Source organism: Scophthalmus maximus, chromosome 4 (genome assembly GCF_022379125.1).
Source record: "Scophthalmus maximus strain ysfricsl-2021 chromosome 4, ASM2237912v1, whole genome shotgun sequence".
In the NCBI taxonomy this organism is placed as follows: domain Eukaryota; kingdom Metazoa; phylum Chordata; class Actinopteri; order Pleuronectiformes; family Scophthalmidae; genus Scophthalmus; species Scophthalmus maximus.
This window is the reverse complement of record NC_061518.1, coordinates 27,132,912-27,155,392: the sequence shown is the minus strand read 5'-3', so window position 1 is coordinate 27,155,392 and position 22,481 is coordinate 27,132,912. Positions and strand designations below refer to the sequence as shown.

The following is a 22,481-nucleotide window of genomic DNA, read 5'->3' as shown; positions in this document are numbered from 1 at the left end:
AACTTTCCGATAGGTCGTGTTTTCTACAGTCCTGCCGCGGCCACAGATGAGATTGTTCTCGTTTCAGTGTCAGATCATTCAATGTATTCATCTCTATCGGTTTGTTACGAGGGTTGTCAAGTAATATGACAGAAAGTGCTTCTCACAAAAAACGCCTTACCTACCTTTCATAAAAGCTGTGGCAGAGATTAACCTCATGAAGTAGGTCTGCAGAAGTGAATTCTGATATGACATATGTATGTATGACAGCTGACCAATTGAACCGTTGAGGTGCCCTTGGGGGTGTTTGTTTTAAGGCGAATTTACACTTTAAACTACTTGCAAAAAACAATGGTCTGCGGCATTAAAACCTGCCTTGTTTACGCCACTGCAACTGGCAGGTTCTGTGCTTCTGTCAGCTTTGTGTCGAGCGGCTCTGTGCTGCCTTCACGGGATTGGGACATCAGAGCTTCATTCTATATGAACTCCACACTTCAGCGTTATAAAGCGGTCTTGTCGTGAACTTAAAAGTCTTCATAAAACATTTGTGTCTTGTAGGGCTGATAGATTGGTCGTATTCAAATCAAAATCGCGATTTGCAAATCACAAAAGGCTGCGATTAAGAATACCTTATAATGCAGCGCATCTGGAGAAGGGGGACTGTCATGCCCACCAATCAGAAATGCTATGCTGCGCACGTACTAGTCATTTTCACCAATCAGAAGTTGCCTAGGGCAACTGTGTATACGCCCAACAACAACACACATGTCTCTGTTATTCAGTAGTGTAATTCAAATAATGTTCATACTGATTTAAATCATCAATTTGACAGTCCTTCCAATCATTGCTGAGCAGGAGTTCTGTGCAACAGTAGTAACATCAATATTAGGCTTAATAGCAACAATAATAATCATCATAACAATAATAATATTAACAAGAGGGCCTTCGCCAGCCTCCTGCTGGTCGGCGCATGGGCCTCTAATAAGGGGCCCATCAATAACATTCAGGGCTATTATCCTATCTTATTTGATGGGGGGGTAAGGGACCTGGATAATGGATTGGGGGCGCTGGCCCAAAAAAGGTAGCAAACCACTGTGCTAAGGGAAAAAACGGCAAGGCGAACATGGATGTCAGTCTGAAAACCACACTCGCCAAGACAAACACCAACTCAAGGAAATCAAAGAAGAGATCAGGAAAACTAAATTGAGACTCGACGAAGCGGTTGAGCGAATTTCAAACACAGAAGAGAGGATGCAATCGGTGGAAGAAGTGATGGTAGGAGCCAATAAAACTACAAAATCACCTGGAACCAAAGCAAACAGACCAAGAGGGTTAGATCCAGACAAAATGATATTAGGATCTACTCTATGGCACAGGGGTCTGAGAACGAGTCTCCGTCGAGTATACATTTTGTTGGCACACAGTATGGATCTCCAGATTAATCGGGCTCACTCCACGCTTGGACCTGCGCTGAGGGATTGAGCTCCCCCGAGATCCATTATCGTTTAGTTTTTCTGAGTTACAGAACGAAAGAGGAAATCCTATGAACAGCGTGGCAGATTTTATTTGGAAGAATTAACAAATTTATCTGGACAATGACTACGCACCAAATGTTCTTAGGAAAAGACAAGAGTACGAGGAAGCAAAGAAGGTCCTGAAGGAGAGTGGGATTCATTTTCAGACACCCTTCCCTGCCAGACTTAGAGTTTTTTACCCGGACGGGATGCGCATGTACAACACAGCTGAAGAAGCAACGAAGGAGATGGCAGAGAAAGGGGCTGCAGGTTACCGTGCTTAAACCACCTGAGACACTGCTGGAGCATATCCGGACCCTGGCATGGACAGTCAGCGGCAGAGGAGGACAAACACAGGGCGTCAACATCGCCCGTAGTAGGGAGATCAAAATACGCCCGAGTAGACAATGAACATGCAAGTGCAAAAAAGACTCCTCAATGAAATAGGACTAGTGTTTTAAAGGAGTAAGTCATAGGCCTGTCAAGATAACTACTTTTTGTCAGACGATATATTCGGCCAGAATTATTGTGGTAAACTATATTATTGTCATTTTTTTGCAACTGAATCATGTGAGCTTTTATTAAAGGCCTATTGGTCGTTGCCTGTGTGAATCACTGGACTCTTCTACACGATGTGTGTCGCTGCCAGTTTATAGATATAGAGATATATTCAGAGGAAGTTAAAAGGAAATCTGCATTTCTAAAGCAGGAATATTATAAGCTGCGATGTAGGGCAATTAAATTATTGGCATATAAATTGAGGAATCAGCAGGCAGATAATACCATCAATAAAATAAGTTGCTCTCGAACTAAAGAAATACAGTATAAATTAGAAGAGTTTTGAAGAATATTATAAAGAACTATACTCACAACCAAAACTAGATAATGAAAATGAAATAGATAAGTTTCTTGAGTCTTTGAATTTGCCCGTAGCCACACAAGAACAAAATAAAACCTTGGTTACTGATATCACTGATAACGAAGTGAAGGCTGCAATATCAAGACTTAAGCCACTTAAGAGCCCAGGCTTAGAAGGCTTCACGGCAAAATGGTATGAATCTTTTCGTGAGCAGATAACTCTGAGACTGCGCCAGATGTGAAATTGGGCACTCAAACATGGAGAGATCCCCCCCACATGGAAGGAAGCCATAATCTTGGTAACACCAACAGAGGGTAAAGACAAATTAGATTGTAAACAATACTGACCCATTTCAGTGTTGAACGTGGATTATACATTGCTTTTCTAACACCCAAAACAGATGAAAGAAGGAATATCTTATCTTTTTTCATAATAAATAAATAATAAAAGAATAACAAAGATTAGAAAAAGAGTAAAACTGTACAGTGTTATATCACTGTTCAATGTTGCTGTTAGACAGACTTAATTGTCACAATTTGATCCCTTAATTTCTTATTTGATAGTCTCATTGTTGGGGCATTTCTTGAGGTGCCGGAAATTGATTGCGATGAAGTCAGTGGCTCAGCAGTTCACTGTTATTTTAAGGAGCATTATCAAGATAGTAAGCACCTACATGGGCGGGTGCACAACACACCTACTTGTGATGCACACAGATTATCTGCTTGCAAGATTTCACTTTACACACAAGCATGGGCGCTTCTTTCATTATTATCTGGCAAATCTGCAACAATTTGCCAAGGTGCAAGTTCACCTGGATTCTACAGCGAATGGGAGATGGCACTCAGATTGGTTTGTTGATTAATAAAATAGACTAAGTACAACCCTTTTTAACCATGTGCCTGGTGCAGGGACCTTCTTTTTACGCTCTAAATCTAAATCCTAAATGCTCTTGCTGCATGTGCTTTAGAACATGAGCTTCAATTGTTACATAGACTTTATCTACAAGTTAACACACATGAACTACAAACATGTACAGCTAATATTACAATGAGCAATAAAGAGCAGACTCACCGTGTTGCTGCAGGTTCTGTAGCGGATGTTTTTGTCATCACAGCTTCTGCAAAGCAAGGTAAAACAAGCCAACAGATGACTCAGTCATAGTCACGAGATAATTTTAAGAATAGTTTGAACAGAATTAATTTGTCTCAGAAAGCTGTTAGGCCATTGGTATAGACACATCCGTGGTTTCAAGTCTGAAGTGAGTCCAGAGCCAGCCCTAGGCATAGGCTGTATAGGCAAATGCTAAGGGCGCCGTCATCCATGGGGGGGCGCCGCTGCGCCTCAAACATAACGTTTATGTCAAAGCTCCAATTTGACTGCTCCTCTGTCTATAAGTTCCCTTGTTCAGTGATTTTCCCAAAGCTGATTTTGCCTTCTCTGATCGTTTCGCTCAGTTTCTGAGGCAGGCAGTGCCAGGTATGAGTCCTGGAACTCAGTCATGAAACCATTGGCAAACTCACGCTGCCTTGCTCCTGCTGCATTGCTCCTGCTGCCTTGCTCCTGCTTCTCTACCTAACTGCTCAACGACGCCACCATCCATCTTCACCCTCTATTGCTTGAAAAACTATTAAAATTATGTTAAGACTTTCATGGAGTCTGGCCGTCTGCATTTTGGGTCCAATGTTTGAAACCGGGACATCCAACCGTGTAGTACAAGACAGGAACAGCACTTTCACATCCACAGTTAGCAGCAATCCGCTTCATTGAAAGAAACTTTAATGTAGATGATGGGTTGATAAGTCTCTCAACAGAAGAGGGATTCAGTTAGTCAGCGAAGCAAGGCAACTCTGCACCACTGGCAAACTAGGTGATCGTGCACAAGACAACAACAGAGAATTCACTGCTTGATCGATTCTCCAGCTCGACAAGGTTAGTTAAAGCCATTGCCAGACTAGTGCGATGTGTTAAAGAGCTTAAACGTTTGGTTTCAAGAACCAATGAAGCCACAAGTCTCAAATAGAGAAAGGAAGCAGAGATTATTATCATAAGCATTGTCCAAAAAGTAGTTTTCACTGATATAATCCAAGGTCTTTAACATGACAAGGAGATATCAACCAAAGATTAGGACAGCAAGCTGTACACATTTAACCCTTTCCTGGATGAGCAAGGCATCCTCAGGGTGGGAGGTCGTCTAGAGCAGGCTGCTTTGCACCCACACATCAACCATCCACCAGTTCTGCCAAGGAGAATGTCTCAAAGTTGCCAATCAGGCACTATTATTATCAAGGTCAACACCAAGGTCATGGAATGACAATGAATGAGCTACCATCGAATGGCATCTGGATACTTGGATGTGGTCAAGCTGTGTCATCCTACATCAACAAGTGTTTTAAATGTAGAAAGTTGCGACAATGGCAGCCTTACCACGTGAACGCATGGAGACAACTCCTCCCTTTACTTATTGTGGGATGGACCGTTTTGGCCCATTTTATGTCAGAGGGATGAAGGGAGCTGAAGGGCTATGGGCTGCTATTTACTTGTCCGTGCTCTAGTGCAGTGCACGTAGAACTACTTGACGACATGACTTCCGCTGCCTTTCTCAATGCTCTTCAAGCCTTCATGCCCGACGAGGTAATGTGCGACAACTTCAGGCACTAATTTTGTAGGTGCAAGATGTGAGCTTGTGGAAGCTGTTAAAGAGATGGACCAAGAATGTCTAAAGCAACTAGGCTGTGAGTCTGTCATGAACCCTCCATGTGTCAGCCATATGGGTGGAGCCTGGGAAAGGCAAATTAGGAATATAAGAATTGTGTTGATGTCCATTTTGGATCAGTCATCAGGTTGATAGTTCATACTTGAGATATTATCTCTACGAAGTCATGGCAATCATCAACAGCTGACTGTTGACAGCGCACTTGCTCAATGATCCAGCTGGACTACAGCCTCTTACGCCAAACCACATCCTAACGATGAAGTCATCAATTGTCTTGCCCCCACCTGGAGACTTTGCAAGAGAAGATCTTTATCTTCGTAAGAGATGGGGTAGAGTGCAATATTTAGCCAATGAGTTCTGGGCTAGATGGAAAAAAGATTATCCGTTAAACCTGCAACAGAGACAAATATGGCATAGGACACTACGAAATCCCAGGATCAATGACTTAGTGATCACACAGGATGCCGCTGCACCACGAAATGGCTAAGATCACTGAAGTGCACCCAGATGGATGTGTGAGAAGTTTCAGTTGCTGATCTGTGATTCAGCATTAGATGACCAAGGAAAATGACTCATCAAACCAGTCTATCTCGAGGGGCCTATCCACAAGACAGTTACGTTACTAGAAGCTGAATAATGATGCGCTGCCTATGCGTGCACCGGTAGTTTCCGGTTTCTTTGCCTATATTTGCATATTCAACAGTGAATGGTTTTCTGTATTTATGACGTACCAAATCTAGCTTGCCAAGATTTTTTGTGAATTTCAAATTTCAGAGAAGTACACAGAAATCTCCTTCCCCAAGGAGAGGAATGTGAAAACACCTCTATGGTGACTAAATTTGCTCAGATACTAGGCCCTGTAGTCAATGTCAGACATTTTAGAGGGCAGAAACAGAAGAAAAACACTTTGAGAGGAGGGGGACTTTAAGTTAAATCTAACACTTTAACTTCCTTAGGGAAATCACAAGTGATTTGGTGAGAGGGTAGCTGCTATCAGAGTCAGTTATTCAGTTCAAGTTAATTTAATGATTTAGAGGGTCCAAAAAAACAATTTAGAAATAATTAAAGAATGTTTTGTTCTTTGTAACTGGAGGGGAGCTACACGCCTGGTCGTCACGCTGATCGCCTCTGCCAAAACAGAGTGGAATTAGTGTTGGACAAATATTGGGCTGGGAGGGTTGTCATTTACTGTACATGCTTTAAACACATTCTTATAGGTACAATATTAATTTCCCTTCTGTCTGCTTGATTCTAAAGCATTTTGAATATGTGAGGTAAGACTTTGTTAGTGCACAAGAGAGCTTTCTGTCATCTTTCAACTAGAAATGTAGAGCTGGCAATTAAACATGGATTATTACGCTCTGTGTCAAGGTGGCTGTTTGACTCCTTTTGAAAACTGAGGAAAATATATTCTTTCAACTCTTCAGGAGAAAGACACTGAGATGAAAATAATGAACTCAGAGTAAGATATGGAGAGAGTGGTTTTATGTACTGTACCTATAACAGTTAACACAGGAATATAATTCAGGCATTTCAAGCCATTCAGACAAGACTAAATAAAGCAGCTGAAAGACGAAAAAGACAAAGACAGAGGAGAAGATAAAGCAAAGTTGCCATAGTCTCATCTGTTGCACAACAATACAGACTGAGAGGAACCATTTTGGATCCAACTGTGTGGAATTTCAGAGTTTGTTTCCCTGTTTATGTGATCAAGAAATACTTACTTAAATTCAATCATAGATAATGAAAACACTTGAAGACACATCCCACTTTCTTCACTGTAAAAAATGAAAACAAGGCAGAAAAAGCTTAATTTTCTCTTAGGCTTTTGTCAGTACATGTGTTACTTAAACGTACAGCACATATTTGTATATGAATGGATCAAGAACAGTGTCATTGTGACTGTGTTTAGAATAAATATTAAAATTTTACTTTTTTAAAACTGTAAACAGAATCTTGTCCACCAGGTTTATCACATTGTGCAGACTGTTTGCACAATGATGATCAACATGATTATTTACAGTATATTGTTGGCTTTTATTACATACTTTATTCTTACTCTATCCCTATTCTCCTCATTGTCTATTTTATTTTTACTTTTACAGGTCGCATGCGTTGCACACTGCACTTGAACCCCCTCAGAGGTTTTACTTCTTACATTTGCCATCTCTGAGAGGAAGGGGTGACACTCCTGACACAAAATGTGACAATCGGGTGCTAATTAATAAATCAATATTACATTGAAAAATAATCGAAAGCAAAGCACTCCAAGAGGCAACATACTGCACCTAAAACCTTTAGTAACCAGCATTTTTTTACAGTTGTTGAACTGAATGATCTTTCTGAAAATACTGAGGCAACATTATTTACCAAAAGCAGCATTCCTTTCCAGATGTTGCTTGCCAACAATTTACATGAAAAATGTTTAAATTACCAGTGGTGACTCCGTCAGGCACATGCAGGTACGTATATCTGTGCTTGTTGAGTGTTGCTGTAAGGAGACAGACAGGGTCAGAGGGCGTTAATGGACCCTTGAAGAGGAGAAAGACATAGTCTGGCACAAGAAGAGGCAAAGACAAAGTCCACCTCAAAAGAAACACTGGGCGCGGACAGAAAGCCAGTATGTCTGTGTTAGTGTGTGTGGGTGTGAGAATTGAATGTAGCAGATTTAACTGGATGTTTTCACTGTAGCCACATGAGTCCTCTGAGAGCAATAGAGACAATAGAGGTGCGTCTGTGTGTGTGTGTGTGTGTGTGTGTGTATGTGTGTGTTATCAGCATAGCTTTGATCACTGTAACCCTATCACAGCTCCCAGCATCTGGAAATGATTAAGTCCCTGATTTGTCCAGACTTCCTCCGCAGTGGGAGATTCCCACTCTAGTCATGAAACGTCTCCCAAAAAGGCAGCACGTCCACTGTGTTTGTTTTTTGGCCTGCGTGTGCTACTCAATGCAAGGGTGAGGGACTCTTTGACCTGTGGACATAATCTGTGAGGCCTGGACAAATGCATGGTGTGTGTGTGTGTGTGTGTGTGTGTGTGTGTGTGTGTGTGTGCGTGTGCGTGTGTGTGTGTGTGTGTGTGTGTGTGTGAACTGATATTATCTATTTGGCACTGTGTGGGAAGCATATGCCTGTTTGTAGGCATATGTTTTTGTAAGAGCAGGGAACAAACAAGCAAAGCAACACACACACACACACACACACACGTGTGTGTGTGTGTGTGTGGTGTGTGTGTGTCTGCAACTCATCCACTGCAGAAGTAGATTGATTGTGATGACTTCCTGAACAAGGAACACTGCACAACAAACCGCTGAGCAGAGACAGGCTGATCGTGGCTTATAACATCAGCAGAGATGTGAAACCCACACACTTGGTGGGTTTATCAGTGTGAGAAACATACAGAACACACCCAACCCAGACCCAGTCCCCTTGACTCCCCAGCATCCCATCAATATCGGCCTGCAGAAATGCGACGTCAGAGATTCCAGGCCTTTCTTTACCTTTTGGTTTCAGTGGTGTTCCCAAATCTGAGCAATGACTTTGGACAGTACAGTCTTGTCATCAGTGTTAGAAATAATGGCCCAAACTACTAATAGAAAAGCCAAACCAAGTTGTAATGAACTGGAGTAATTAGATGTTGGTTCTTATTCATCTTTTAAAATGTTTATCCAATTATTTTTTAAATATTCTTTCGGCAGCAGGTGTGTGAGCTTTTTTTAGCCACACTAGTGACATGGCCCTATTGATTACAATGTCAGTCCGTTATTGGTCCAGCGCTTTGAACCCTAGTGACGCAAGTGATCCCCTGACTTTTCCTTCAGCACCACCAACGGCTGGCCCCATTTTTTGTGTCAATTAATTCATGAAATTAACTGAAACAAAATTAAACAAGGCTAAAATTTCAGGCAAGATATATGTTCAACACAGGGCCAACAGATTAGATAATAGTTATGGACTATCCTTTGTTTATATTGAATGTAAGTGGTACAAACCAAGGACCTGGGGTCTCATTTATAAATATGGCGTACGAACATTCTGGAGACAAGGGGAATAGGCGACACAGATGGTGAGGAAGTGAACTGAAGTCAGATTGAAAAAAGTAAATGTGAGAAGAACGATTAAACGTATTGATGCCTCACACAGTGCACTCGCAACTTTTTCTCTCTCACTCCAGTGACTGACTCCTTTTACTTCCTCAACAGCGCCAAACAACCCAGAGAAACTTCTCCTTTGCCCTGAGACTCTGAGCATGTATTCACAGACAGACTGAAACCTGCCCTGCAAACTCACTACTGCAGCCAACTCTGTTTCTCAGGACCTCGCTGCTCACTGACACACCCGACACTCAGGCCTTTTGGAGGCTCCTGAGGATCTGAGTGCTCGCGGGCAGTTTGGACCAGTTTCTGAATAATAAAATTTTTTGTCTTGGTCATGTATGTGTATTTCTTTTTCATTTATCTTTATTGAATACATAAAATAGATTTTACATCCCGTCTTTGTCTGAGCATCCTTTATTTAAGAGAAATGAATGTGGATAATTTTACCACTCTTTCTCTTCCAAATTAGCCCGACTAACCTGCAGGTCATTTTACAACCTGTGTCATTATTTGTCTACTCATCTTTCTTGACCCATCAGACTTTTAAGTGATGTCGCCATGTTCCCAGATCCCAGCAACGTTGAGAGAACTGAATCATTACTAAAAGGAATGGTGGCCAAACCTATGATAATAAGGGATGACTGGAATGAACTGGAATGATCTGTTTGGGTCAGGTGAAGAAAAGAGCTGTTATGTCCATGTGTGACCAAATTATTCACTGAACCTTCTGCTGAATCTTTCTGCTCTTAATTACTGTCCCAACTAGTAGCAAGAGTTTGTTAGGGATCAGTAAGTTATACAGGACATTCATGTCAATATGACCTATCTGAAAACATGATCAGTCTTCAAAGATTGATTTTACGAGTGAAGTGATTGAACAATTCAGCAGGGTATCCTTCACTGGAACATTTCACCGTGAGCTGATTTGCAGCTCTAACTCATTAAAAAGTTGCATTAACTCCAGCAGTGTAACTCCAGACTGCTTGATCTCACTGCTTGATCTCACTGCTGCTCTTGATACTGTTGACCACAACATTTTAATTAATAGTCTCCATGTTTCAGTTGGTTTAGCTGGTCCTGTTTTAACTGGTTTTCATCCAACTTAAAGGACAGGAGTTTTTATGTTTCAATTGGTAGTTTTAAATCTAACGAAAGAAAAATATTCTCTGGGGTTCGACAAGGGTCAGTCCTTGGACCACTGCTCTTCAATCTGTACATGCTCCCCAGGGCCAGTTCTTGGCATAGGCGACATAGGCCATTGCCTAGGGCGCAGAATGGGATCACTTTTTTTTTCCATAAGTGTCACATACAGGGATCACATACTAGATGCCGGATTACTTTTTCTTTTTCCCGTTTAATGATTCGATTTCTGCCACAATGCATATCCATATTTCAAAGATGCTGTCAGTTTGTGTCTTGTGAGATGTTAAATGAGGCTTACCCTCCGTTGAGGCAGCGTCGCAGAGAGTAGGAGGCTCCTCCACCGCAGGTTCGTGAGCAGTCACTCCAGGGGCCCCAGGCGTCCCACCCGGTGTCCCTGTCCTCATCTGAGCGGGTCATTCTGGATGCCTGCGGAAGGACATACACCAACACAAAGGTCACGTACTTCAGTGAGGTCACACATTTGAGGCATAGCTTGTTCTTGCCCTCATTTTGTTAAGTGCCTTGAGATAATGTATGCTATGATTTGGAACTGTATAAATTAAACTGGATTGAATATTCACATGCTTTCACACCACTAGAAAATACAATGAATACCAAATTACAACAGTTTACGGATGTCAGACAACCAAGCATGTCAACTATCTCTCAACTGTTTTATGGACCAGATAAACACGGAACAGTATTTGTGTAAGACCTGAGCCAGATTTAGGCATGACTAATATGGAGACCCCTTGTGTGTACAGTAGCACCATTTTTGGGTAAAATTTTCACTTTGTCACATAATTAAGATAATGGCCAGTGATGTCGAACGGTAACTTATTACTTGGTCACTTGTTTTTCAGTGACAAATAAGTAAATAATTACAGATAATACATAACAGTTAACTTTCCCAGTCATGCTCTGCTATGTAGACAATGGGGTTCACCATGTTCACTGTCCACCAGTTGTCAGGAAGGAGGTTGATGAGTTTAATTTTTGTAAACACGGTACGATGGAAAGACGGGCGCAAGACAAATTAGCTTGGAGGTTTGTTGAGTCCTCCACATTAAACAACAAAAATGCTATTGGTCTTTACCCTCCAGTTTGGCTCTCCTCAGTCTGAGGGAATGCACTGACAATAAACAAAAAACACTGGGTTGGAGGGGAAACATACAGTATTTATGTTTCAGCTGTATTTCAAACTACAAACTTACACCATTTTCTAGGCAGAGAAAATTGTTGCATGGGCCTTACTTGCTGCTGCCTTCTGCTCTCTGTGTATTGTGGGTTGTGTCCCAGTAATTAAATGTTGGATAAATCTTGTTATAAAGCGATATGAAATCCGCCAGACAGTCCTACATCTCTCAATTAATTAACAGTAATCACAATAATGTCTCATTTCTATTCTTTTCAATTGACAAACTGATTAAACCCTCCAAATCTATTCCTAAGGAGCACCTCTCATCAACTAAATGTAAAGAATTTGCTGTCTTTCCAAAAAAAAAAAAAGTGTCTCATATCAGAGATAATATAACAATTCATTGCTGCAATAAATCTAGCCCCCCTCCACCGTAACCCGAATTTACTGTCACAAGCTCAATGTCAACATTCTCACCTGTCAACTCAAAAGATCTAGAAAAAGTAATTCAGGGCCTAAAGTCTAGCACTTGTTCCCTTGATTCCATCCCTACCAAATTGTTTAAATCGGTCTTTCATTTTTTTTCAAATACCATAGAAAATATTATGAATTGCTCCCTGCAGACTGCCATTTTCCCTGCTTCTCTTAAGCATGCTGTTGTCTCACCTCTGTTAAAGAAAAGCAATCTGGATCCAGGTATAATTAATGACTACAGACCAATTTCCAATCTTCCTTTTATAAGCAAAATACTTGAAAAATTGTATATAAACAACTGGATGCATATCTATTAATTCACAATATACATGATACATACCAATCGGGATTCAGAACCAATCACACCGCAGAAACAGATCTCATTAAAGTAGCTAATACTAAATTAATACATTTAGTATTGATCTCACTGCTTGATCTCACTGCTGCTTTTGATACTGTTGACCACAACATTTTAATTAATAGGCTCCATGTTTCAGTTGGTTTAGCTGGTCCTGTTTTTAACTGGTTTTCAACCAACTTAAAGGACAGCTCTTCAATCTGTACATGCTCCCCAGGGCCAGTTCTTGGAATAGGCGACATAGGCCGTTGCATAGGGCGCAGAATGTCCGAGGGGCGCCGCAGGGATCACTTTTTTTTTTCATAAGTGCGCAGCGAGGACGCGCACAGGGAGAAGTGAGGATCCCCAGCGAGGCTGCGCAGATCAGATGGAGGCGATGGACCGAGGGACGAGAGAGGAGGCGTTGTAAATGTACTAAATGGACTGTATTTATATAGCGCTTTTCTAGTCATATAGACCACTCTAAGCACTTTACAGGAAAGTCACATTCACACACATTCATTCAGTGTTGCTATTTACCACCCATTTTCTGTCACATTCATACACTGTCGGAAAAGCCGTCAGAGGCAAGTTAGGGTTAAGTGTCTTGCCCAAGGACACAACGGCATGTGTATTGGCGGAAGTTGGGATCGCACCGCCAACCTTCGGGTTGGTGGACGAACGACTGTACATCCTGAGTCACAGCCGCTCTGTTGTCTGAACATCCACGGAGGTGAAGCGCCCCGTGAAGGAGCACTAACTAACAGCAGTTCACCTAATTATTCAGAGTTCGTTGTAACTTGACTCAAACAGAACCGTGAAACGGAGAACAACACGCCTTTGTCTGATTGATAACATCCCGGGGTTAATGAGTCCCAGCTTCAGCTCCTCCGGAGCTATGATCAGTTGTTTATTAAAAAGGTATCATGGTCATAACATGTCCAAATTCAACACTGCACTTTCTTGGCCGTAAACAACAACTGTGTGATAGACAGACAGACCGATTTCTTGCAACATGAGTAAAATGTCTGCAGCAGTGGAGAGTGCATGTACATTACATTACATTCTGCTGCCCTTTTATATAAAATGTATGTCTGAAAATTATCTTCATTTCTTTGAGGATCACAAAACATATGTATGATAGGGATAGTTAAATGAAAATCATAATACATAGAGAATTATGGTCTTAAAATTTGAGGCAAAATCATCTGTTAAATTACAATATCCTCAGGAAACAATCTCTTCCAGCAGCACACAATTGTTTACAAGAGCATAAAGTTCTTCAAAGATCTAACCTCCTAAATATGCTATCAAACTTCACCAGATTGATGGATTTAGCTATCAAATGTACAACGGCCTCTCCGTCAACGTTGAGAACTCTGTGGTGACTCCAGCTCACTCCACCACCACCTGCCCCCTCGACCCTTTCCCCTCTCATTTTCTTCAGTCTATTGCTCCTGACGTCCTTCCTTTCCTCACCCACCTCATCAATACCTCTCTTACAACTGTTTACTTTCCCAACACTCTTAAAGCAGCAAGAGTGAATCCTCTTTGAAAGAAACCCACACTCAACCCATTTGATGTGAAAAATTACAAACCGGTCCCTATTCTACCATTTCTTTCTAAAACACGTGGACATGCTGTAGTGCCTCACAAAATGGAGGACTTGACAGACTGGAAAACTCTGATTCCCAGAATGCTTCACTGCCGAATCAGACTGCTACAACTTCCAAAAGGCAGCAACGTGAGAACCTGCCAAAGGACCAACCAAGGCCTGAAAGTCTGGTTGCACATCAGTGGCAGACACGCGGTCTTGTCAACTGATTGAAGCTCAGGAGACACCAAGCAGAGCTAGCGTTGAGCATCTAACTCTGTGGAGGACACAAAAGGAGACTGAAACCACACAGCACAACTGCTGCACCTTTCTGGACACACAAACAGCATCCCAAAGGACCTTTCTTCTTCTTCTTTTCATGGACTTGGTAACGTAACTTTGGCATACAGAATAGCATAATGCACTAGGCTAAGCATAGGAATATTTAACCTTGTAAGTGTACTGTATTAATTTGAGTCAATGTGTTCACTTAATGTTGTTGTTATATCTATCAATAGGTTATTTTGGTGTTAGGACCCTGTGACTAACCCTCTCTTAACCTGTAGAATTTCAAATCCTTCAACCTTTGCTAACTACCAAAGTAGTGATTCTGGTGGTGATTATTAATTTAATTATCAGAATCTCTAATCGATAGTTAGTATATTGTAAATGAGACTGAATCGGTTGATTGACTATCATTTCCCTTCCTTGCCCCGAGGAACACCCAGGTTGTTGCCCCGAGGAACTTTGATATTAATTAAAGTTATTATTTAATATTAATATGTTATCAGGTGTCACCCCCTGCTCAAACTGCAAGGAACAGGTTACTTTCCCTACACTCCACCCAGCTGATGTGATAAACTACAGACCTGTCTCTCTTCTTCCATTTCCTAACTCAACTGTCTGCATATCTCCACTAGATCAACCTTCTTGACCTCCACCAGTCTGGATTCAAGGCATGGCACTCAACAGAGGCTGCCCACCTAGCTGTCACAGAGGAAGTCCACAGCTCGATCAGCCTCCCTCTCCTCATCCTGCTCAACCTCTCAGCAGCTTTTGACACAGTGAACCACCAGATCCTCCTCTCCACCCTCCAACAACTGGTATTGTCAGGCTCTGCACTCTCCCTGTTTGCATGCTACCTCAAGGGCCGCACTTACAGGGTTACTTTGAGAGGACCCTGCAACCTCACTACTGGGGTCCCTGAGGGCTCTTTTCTGGGCCCCATCCTCTTCTCTTTGTACACCAGGTCATTAGGCTCTGTTATTCACTCACATGACTTTTCCTACCATAGCTATACAGATGACACTCAAATCATGTGGACCTTTCCACCATCTGAAACCCAGGTGTCATCAAGAATCTCTCCGTGTGTGGCTGACATTTCTCAGTGGATTTCGACACACCACCTGAAACTCAATCTGGACAAGACCGAGATGCTCTTCCTCCCAGAGAAGGCTTCTCCCACCAACGACCTCCCCATCTCCATTGAGAACTCTGTGGGGGCCCCTACTCAAACTGCAAGGAACCTGGGTGTGACACAGGACAACCAGCTGTCCTTCGCTGCCAACATCGCAGTGACAACCCACTGCTGCAGATTCATCCTCCACAACATCAGGAGGGTACGTCCATTCCTCACAGAGAAGGCAACGCAGGTATTGGTGCAGGCTCTTGTCATCGCACGCATGGACTACTCTTCTCTCTTGGCTTGTCTGCCGACATGTGCCATCGGACCTCTGCAGCTCATCCAGAATGTAGCGGCCCGGTGGGTTTTCAACCTACCGAAATTCTTCCACACTACACTGCTCCTCAGGTTGATCAAATCCAATTCAAGGCACTGGTACTCGCCAAAGGATCAGGCCCTCCGTACATCCAGAAAATGGTCAAGCCTTACACCCCAACCCATCAATTCCGCTCTGCTACTGCTAAATGGCTTGCTACGCCCTCACTGTGAGGGGTGGGAGGTCACTGTTCATCTACTCTAAATCCAGTGTGTTTTTCTATCCTGGTTCCTTAATGGTGGAACGAGCTCTCCATTGACAATGATTCATAATCCAATACATACTCAAATTATGTCCCAACATTTTTTTTGCAGTAAATTGTGGTCGTTTGGGTTAAGTAACAGTATGCTGCAGCGTTCTCCGGTAATTAGCTGAACATCTCACTCTGCGGAATAATCTCAGGCCTGTCACATAATCATCTGTTTTAGCCCCACCAAGCTGCAGCACCCTCCATGCATCCCACCCCCGACCTTTCTTCTATCTTATCTGCTGTGTTAAAAGCTCAGATAGAGACACTCTGATAGAGAATAGGAGAGTTGGAAAGACAGAGGGTTTTCCTGGCTGTGTGTCTCCAAAAATAGGAAAATTGGCTTCTCCTGGGTCAGTGATGTCAAACCAGACCCTGTGGTGCCTGTGTGTGGGAGTGTGTGTAAGAGGAAAACTGAAGCACAATGAAGTATTTGTAGAATATAAATCCAAGCTCTTTAAGTGTTTTAAATGGTGCCCTTCAACCTGTGTCACATGGTGAATATTGAAAACACAAATTTTTACAGTTCAGAGAACTGTTTTTCCTGGACAAGTGGTGGCACAGGCCGTTCTCCAAAACAGTTCTTGCAGTGTCAGTGAAACTCAGTGCACAGGAACAAACTCTAATTCCTCTGACAATGTTATTTATGCCTGCTCAACCAGAATTAACATTTCTGACATGCCTCCATGGGTTTCATTTCACCCTGCCTCTCAGGCCTGGATCACTTGCTGACCTTGGAGCTGGCAGAGCAAAACACTATGCAGTCTTCAACCTTGTTCTGTTGTACCAACATGAATGGAATCGATCTGTATGTCTTGGACTGTTGCACTGCAGTGGAACCTGGCATTCTTTTGCTTTTCTCTGCCTGCTGCATCTAAAGAGACAGACTGAATCGCTAGAGAGGAATTAAACACGTTAGGACTCTGCTAATGGGATTAAACCACCTTTGTTGTCGGGCTCAGCCAGCTAACAGCCATCGCAGACCTCCAACAGTAATAACATCGGCATGAGGAGAATCTGTCCGGCCAAGGCTTTTTTTTGGCCCCGATGGTCAGCTGGGCCTATTGTGTGAGCTCTGCATAGTTCAGTATCAGCAATCTGTCTACTGACAACTCAGATGAACTGGACACGCAAAGTATTTTCTTTTTTTTTCAGTTAAGCATGCAAACACAGTTCTGTTTCATAAGTCAAAATATATATATGTATATATATATATATATATATATATATATATATATATACATATATATATATTGTGAATGACTAGATGAATCTTCAGAGTTCTCAAAGTATTCAAATAAAATAATGTGAGAAGTAAAGACTGGTTGAATGATGCAAGATGCAACAATTATTTGTGAGCACACATGGCTTCATTTTAAAGGGTCACAAGCAAGAGAGAATCCTACCATTTTCTTTGTGATTGCCTATGTAAGTAGGGGTTACATTAACAGTGAAAAAAAACATTGCAAATTTTTTGCCATTGACCAATATGTGTTTTATTTCTAAATAACTTATAGGACATTTGGAACATTAGTAAATGTTGTAAACATATAGAACATAATGGAAATAACACTTGAACATCTGATACTTGAACATCAAATTGAAGTGTTGTTGATGGTGATCGTTTGACTGCTATTCTCCCCTCATCTTCTCTCCCTCCTCTACTATTCTCCCCCTCCTCTCTTATTCAGCTTTAGAAGAAGCTGGTTTTCAAAGTTCTGTGAATTAATTATTGCCCTTCTTGGAGTGAAGATTAGTCCAGCTGCACTAAAAAAACTTTCGCAGGCAGCAGAGGCCGGCAGGGCTGTGTTTTGCTTGAGAGACAGCATGGACACAGCTGGGAAGGATGCCAACATGTCCATACCTTCAGCTGCGCATGTCAGGTATGCATCCAGTTGTTTGGTTGTCTGTGCCTGCTTCATATTTGCAAAGAAATCGCCTTCATCAGAAGCACTGGCGGAGTTCTCAGGAGGAGCCTCGTCATGGTTGGGAAGTATTGCTTGATGTAGTTTAGGCCTAAAGCAGAAACAAATTTCAGTTTTTTTACTATAACCTTTTCAGTATCATTATGATTAAGCAAGTACATGAGTATATACGTTTGTGTTAAAAAAAAGTGGAAATGAGAAACTGACTATGGGACATTTAGTCATAGTTTTTTTTCTTACCTTACTTGTGGGCATCTTCATTATCCACCCAGGACGTTTTGAATTTTGGATGAAGTATGGCTGCAGTAACCAGCTCTGGATCTCTTCATCATCTCCCCAAACCGTTTCTTCGTACCATCTTGCAGGGCATCAACTAGCAGCTTGCAGAATCTCATCGAAACTTTTGTTTTCTCAAGCTTGTCAATGAGAGTGGTGATTGTAGGTATTGTAGGGCAACCATCCCATCCCAATGTTGGATTCTCCCTGTAGGATGTTTATAGCCTCGGCAACTGGAGTAAGTATTACTATAGGTAATGAAACAGACAGAGAACACACACCCAAACAATCATTCAGGACTTACATCGGAACACTGAGTGCAGCACAGACAGCTCTCACAGCCCCCTCTCCTCGATCTTTGAGGATTCTCACAATATGCTCCACAGCCAAATAAAAGGAGTTCCATCTTGTTGCATTTGGCTGTACCAGCTGAAGTTTGCAGTGCTCTTCAACCATCTCTGCAGCAGTAGTGGACCCTGCAGTCTAATTCCAGAGAGCCTGAGACTTTGAGAATGCTGACCTTGACATATTTTTGTAGGCCCCTTCTTGTTTGCATTTCTGGTATCTACGGTAGAAACCAAATTTAGCAAGTGGCAAGCGCACCGATGATGCTTAGGGAGTTGGTACTGAAGGCCATCATCTTTAGCCAGAATGTCTTCAAATGTCATTAACAGGCACATCATCTTCTGTTGTTTCTTCTTCAGCTATCTCTTCAGCAGCAATATTGTTGATCTTCTCCAAATACATGAAAGGCTTTAATAAAATTTGAGCCATTATCCTTTGTGGTTCTGACTATTTTGTCAAGGTTTTCATACTCTGAATGAATGTCATTCATTGCACATGCCAAGACATCGAAGGTATGAGCGCCCTTCAACTGTTTGCATGCAAGAGCAACAGAATGCCTATCAAAGCTGCTGGGATCCAGCCAATGTGCTGTGACTCCAATGACTATGTGGCTATGTATGCAGCCTTCCTTATCGCCTCTTTCACTTGCTTATTAGGGCCATATAGTCATCAATCTTGTGCCGTACAGTGGTTCGAGATATGACATTGCAGTTTGGCTGTAGATCTCAGACAAGGTTTTGGAATGAAGGCCGTTCAACAAGGGCGAAAGTTGAGAGAGTTCCGAGAGATTTGCTTAGTTTATTCAAGCTTCATCTGTTTGAGATTTGAGGAAGATGTTCCAGCCTCCAATTTTCTCTTGCTGGCAGTTGCAGTGAGTTCACTGTATTTGTTAAGCTGACAGCCATGCTAGTGAATAACTTCAGTTAAATAGGCCCTAGGTGAAATTTTATTTTTGATAAAGGATAAACACGTCAATACTCGTTTCTCAAGTTAATTCCACTTCTATTACACCACAGCGCCAGACATGTAAAAGATTTGCATTTTGAAATGCAAAAAGAATAAATCATCCCCTGACTTCAACACAAATGTAACGAGTAACAAGGGCCTTCATAGAAATGTAGTGGAGTCAAAATAAAAAGTTTCCAAAAAAAACCAATACTCAAGTTAAGTACAAATACTCAAAAACTGTACTTAAGCACAGTACTTGCCCACCACTGCTCCCATTACACATGATCAAAACATCCCTCCTATTTTCACAAATCGCAATCTGTTTATCATAATGGCTTCTCTCTATAGATGTGGATGTCCACTTTAAAGGCTCATTGCAGAATGATCAGTGAAGTAAAAAAACAACAACAACAAAAAAACTGCAGAGTAAAAACTAAATCATTGGAGTCACCATACACAGACAGCTGGCAGGACACACCAGAGGAAGACACTGCCCTCTTAAACCTTACTGTGCTCCTGATGTTTGCCACACCGACACTCCACAATATTACTGGGGAAAAGTTTTTTGGACTGATAAGGTAGAATTATTGCATCTCCTACATATGGAGTAAAAAGGGTAATGCATCAAATCCAAGGGTTCACATTGTGCTGCGAGATGTGGCCAAAAACATTAGCAGAATAAAAATGTTCATATCACTTTATATTTATGATCATTACATGTCAAATCATTAAACATATTTAAATATTTTTTTCTTTCTCCTGAAGGAAAGGTGAAGAAACCAGACAGGCAATTGTAGCCTTGCGTACAGACTAGATTTGGACCTCTCAGTTCATTTTGAGATTGGAGGTACCTGTGATGATGTTTCCACAACTGTGAATAAGTATTTGCTGTATTTGTGGGAGAAATTTTCAAATATCAGGTACTTTTATTCAAATGCCCGAGGAAATCACTTCCCAATGGAGGGGATCCAGACTGTACCTTGGCAGAGCAAATTTAAATGAGCTCCCAGAATTGGTCAGGGTCCCAGAACATTCAGATCATTTTTATGTTATACCTCCTCATGCTTGCTCAATGCATGAGCATATGAAAATTATTGCAATAATTAACAATTTAAATATAAATTATATATAATTTTTCATTTTCAATTTTCACCTGGCACTGGCAAACCAACATTGTGAATATTTAATATTTAAATTCAATGCTTCCGTCACCGACTGAACACTCACTTTTCAGACTTCACCCTACTCCCTGAATTTGTCGTGTAAAAAAATAATCTGAATGATTACTTGAAGCTGTTTCTGCCCATTTGATAAATGTTCATGTACCCTATTGATTCTTGCACTTTTGGGTTATATCTTCATGGTTGACAAAAGCGTCTGCTTAATGAATGTACTGTAATGCAAGTGTGTTCGAGTATGACACAAAACAATATGATAGTTTGTAGGTTATTAGCTTAAGAATTTTTGCTCTTATTCTACATCCTGTGGCATGCAATATTCGTTCATTGTTTCCCAAATGGAAAACAACATTAATTATGCACTTCTCATTCTTTTTTTCAGCATCTCTGTATGTGGAGCTGCTCTGCTTGTCTGAGTGCAGTGTTGAGAAGCAGCATCAGCAGACTCCTCTTTAAATCCCATACCGTACACTTTCCCTTGCCACTATTTCACTAATACTCCAGTCACATTCTGAATTCCACTCTTTATCAAAAAAAAACTACCCTTTTTCCTACATACACATAAAACCCAGTGAAGCTCTCAAAAGCCCTACAGCTATTCTCTGTATCACGGTGCTGCAACCAGCTTCCACCAACACTGTTGCTGACGCATCTTTCTCCCAAATGTCTCAGCTTCTCTCACTCAGTCCCTGTAAAACTTTTCCTTTAATTACAAATTGGGGTGCTGAAATTAGCATCACAGGTGTTTCTTCTTTTCACTATGGCATTTATTTATTTCCTTTTGAGAATAATTTTTTTCATATTCGATACATATCACAATATAAATCAAATCACTACTAAATTAATTTTGGTTTCTGTCGTGTTTTCTGTCAAAACATTGATAGAAAGAGTTCTAAGGAAGTTCTATCGACCTTCTCTTAAATATATATCGAGGAAAAGTTATTTTGCGATAATTATCTTAATCGTTTTATCGCCCAGCCCTACCATGGGGCACTCGAATTTTGCGTATGTGCGTGTGAGGGAGTTACAGAGAGAGAGAGAGGCCTGGTGAAACTTGTTAGAGGAACCTCTTTAAGGAACGGAACAACATATGTCCAATAACAAAAAAAGGTGTGAGAGAGCCATAAATGAAGAGCGATTCATTACAGATGCAGCAATTAATATTCGACATGTGCTCTCCTAAACCTAATAAGCAATGGAGAGCCAAAGCATTATAGGATAGTATCATCAGTCCTCTGCTATCCTGCAGGTGAAGCAACCAGAGAGCAGCTGATGGTGTGTGGTCCTTGACTGAACTGATGGAATGTTAAGGGCTGTGGTATTTCATTCAATGGACAACAGCTTCTTTTGACAAGTACAAAGTCATCAAAAATAATTGAAGACATTCTGTGTAAGTAAGTTCGAAGTTGAGGTAAAAATGCAGGGGAATGGATTCACTTTTAAATATAAATATCTTCTTTTTTTTCCACGCTGATCCCTGAATAGATGTTTAATTATTATTTATACAGGGGTGGTGCAATAATAACTAACAGCTAATATTGAGATGATTTAACTTCCCCAATGATTCAGCACTTAAAAATGTGACCAAAAATTGCAATACATTGTTATGTCAAATTGCAATACTTACAAACAAAATCTAAATTCATATCAAATCAATATCATGATATTGAATCAGAAGATAAGCTTAGAGTAAGCTTGGACAAAGTTGTGCACTAACTAAAGATTCACAAAAAAAGTATTGTACACTAATTTAAAAGATAATTTCTCTTATTTTGTTTGCCACCAATCCCTCCAACACACTGTAGACAAAGATAAAAACAATACACATACACAGAAAAAAACATGCAAATGTAACAACAAGCAGTTCCATCAGGAAAACATTTTCATGTTCACAAATGCCTGACAGTGTTCCTTTCATCCAGGTTCTAATAGAGC

The 22,481-nt window shown here is 41.2% G+C and overlaps 1 protein-coding gene across 5 annotated transcripts in view; it reads right to left on the bottom strand.

Annotated features, from left to right (window-relative positions):
* The window catches only part of LOC118302501 (ADAMTS-like protein 3), a 135,984-nt gene that overhangs the window by 49,206 nt on the left and 64,297 nt on the right, over positions 1-22,481 (bottom strand). For 4 of the 5 annotated variants that reach the window (XM_035628686.2, XM_035628684.2, XM_047331570.1 and 1 more), the window contains exons 4-5: positions 10,605-10,732; positions 3,424-3,469 (exon numbers count right to left, since the gene is read on the bottom strand). In XM_035628686.2, the coding sequence (XP_035484579.2) occupies positions 3,424-3,469; positions 10,605-10,732 (174 nt within the window). Of the gene's footprint in view, positions 1-3,423; positions 3,470-10,604; positions 10,733-17,738; positions 17,891-18,039; positions 18,324-22,481 lie in introns of all 5 variants that reach the window. The other variant, XM_047331572.1, reaches the window with a different exon arrangement.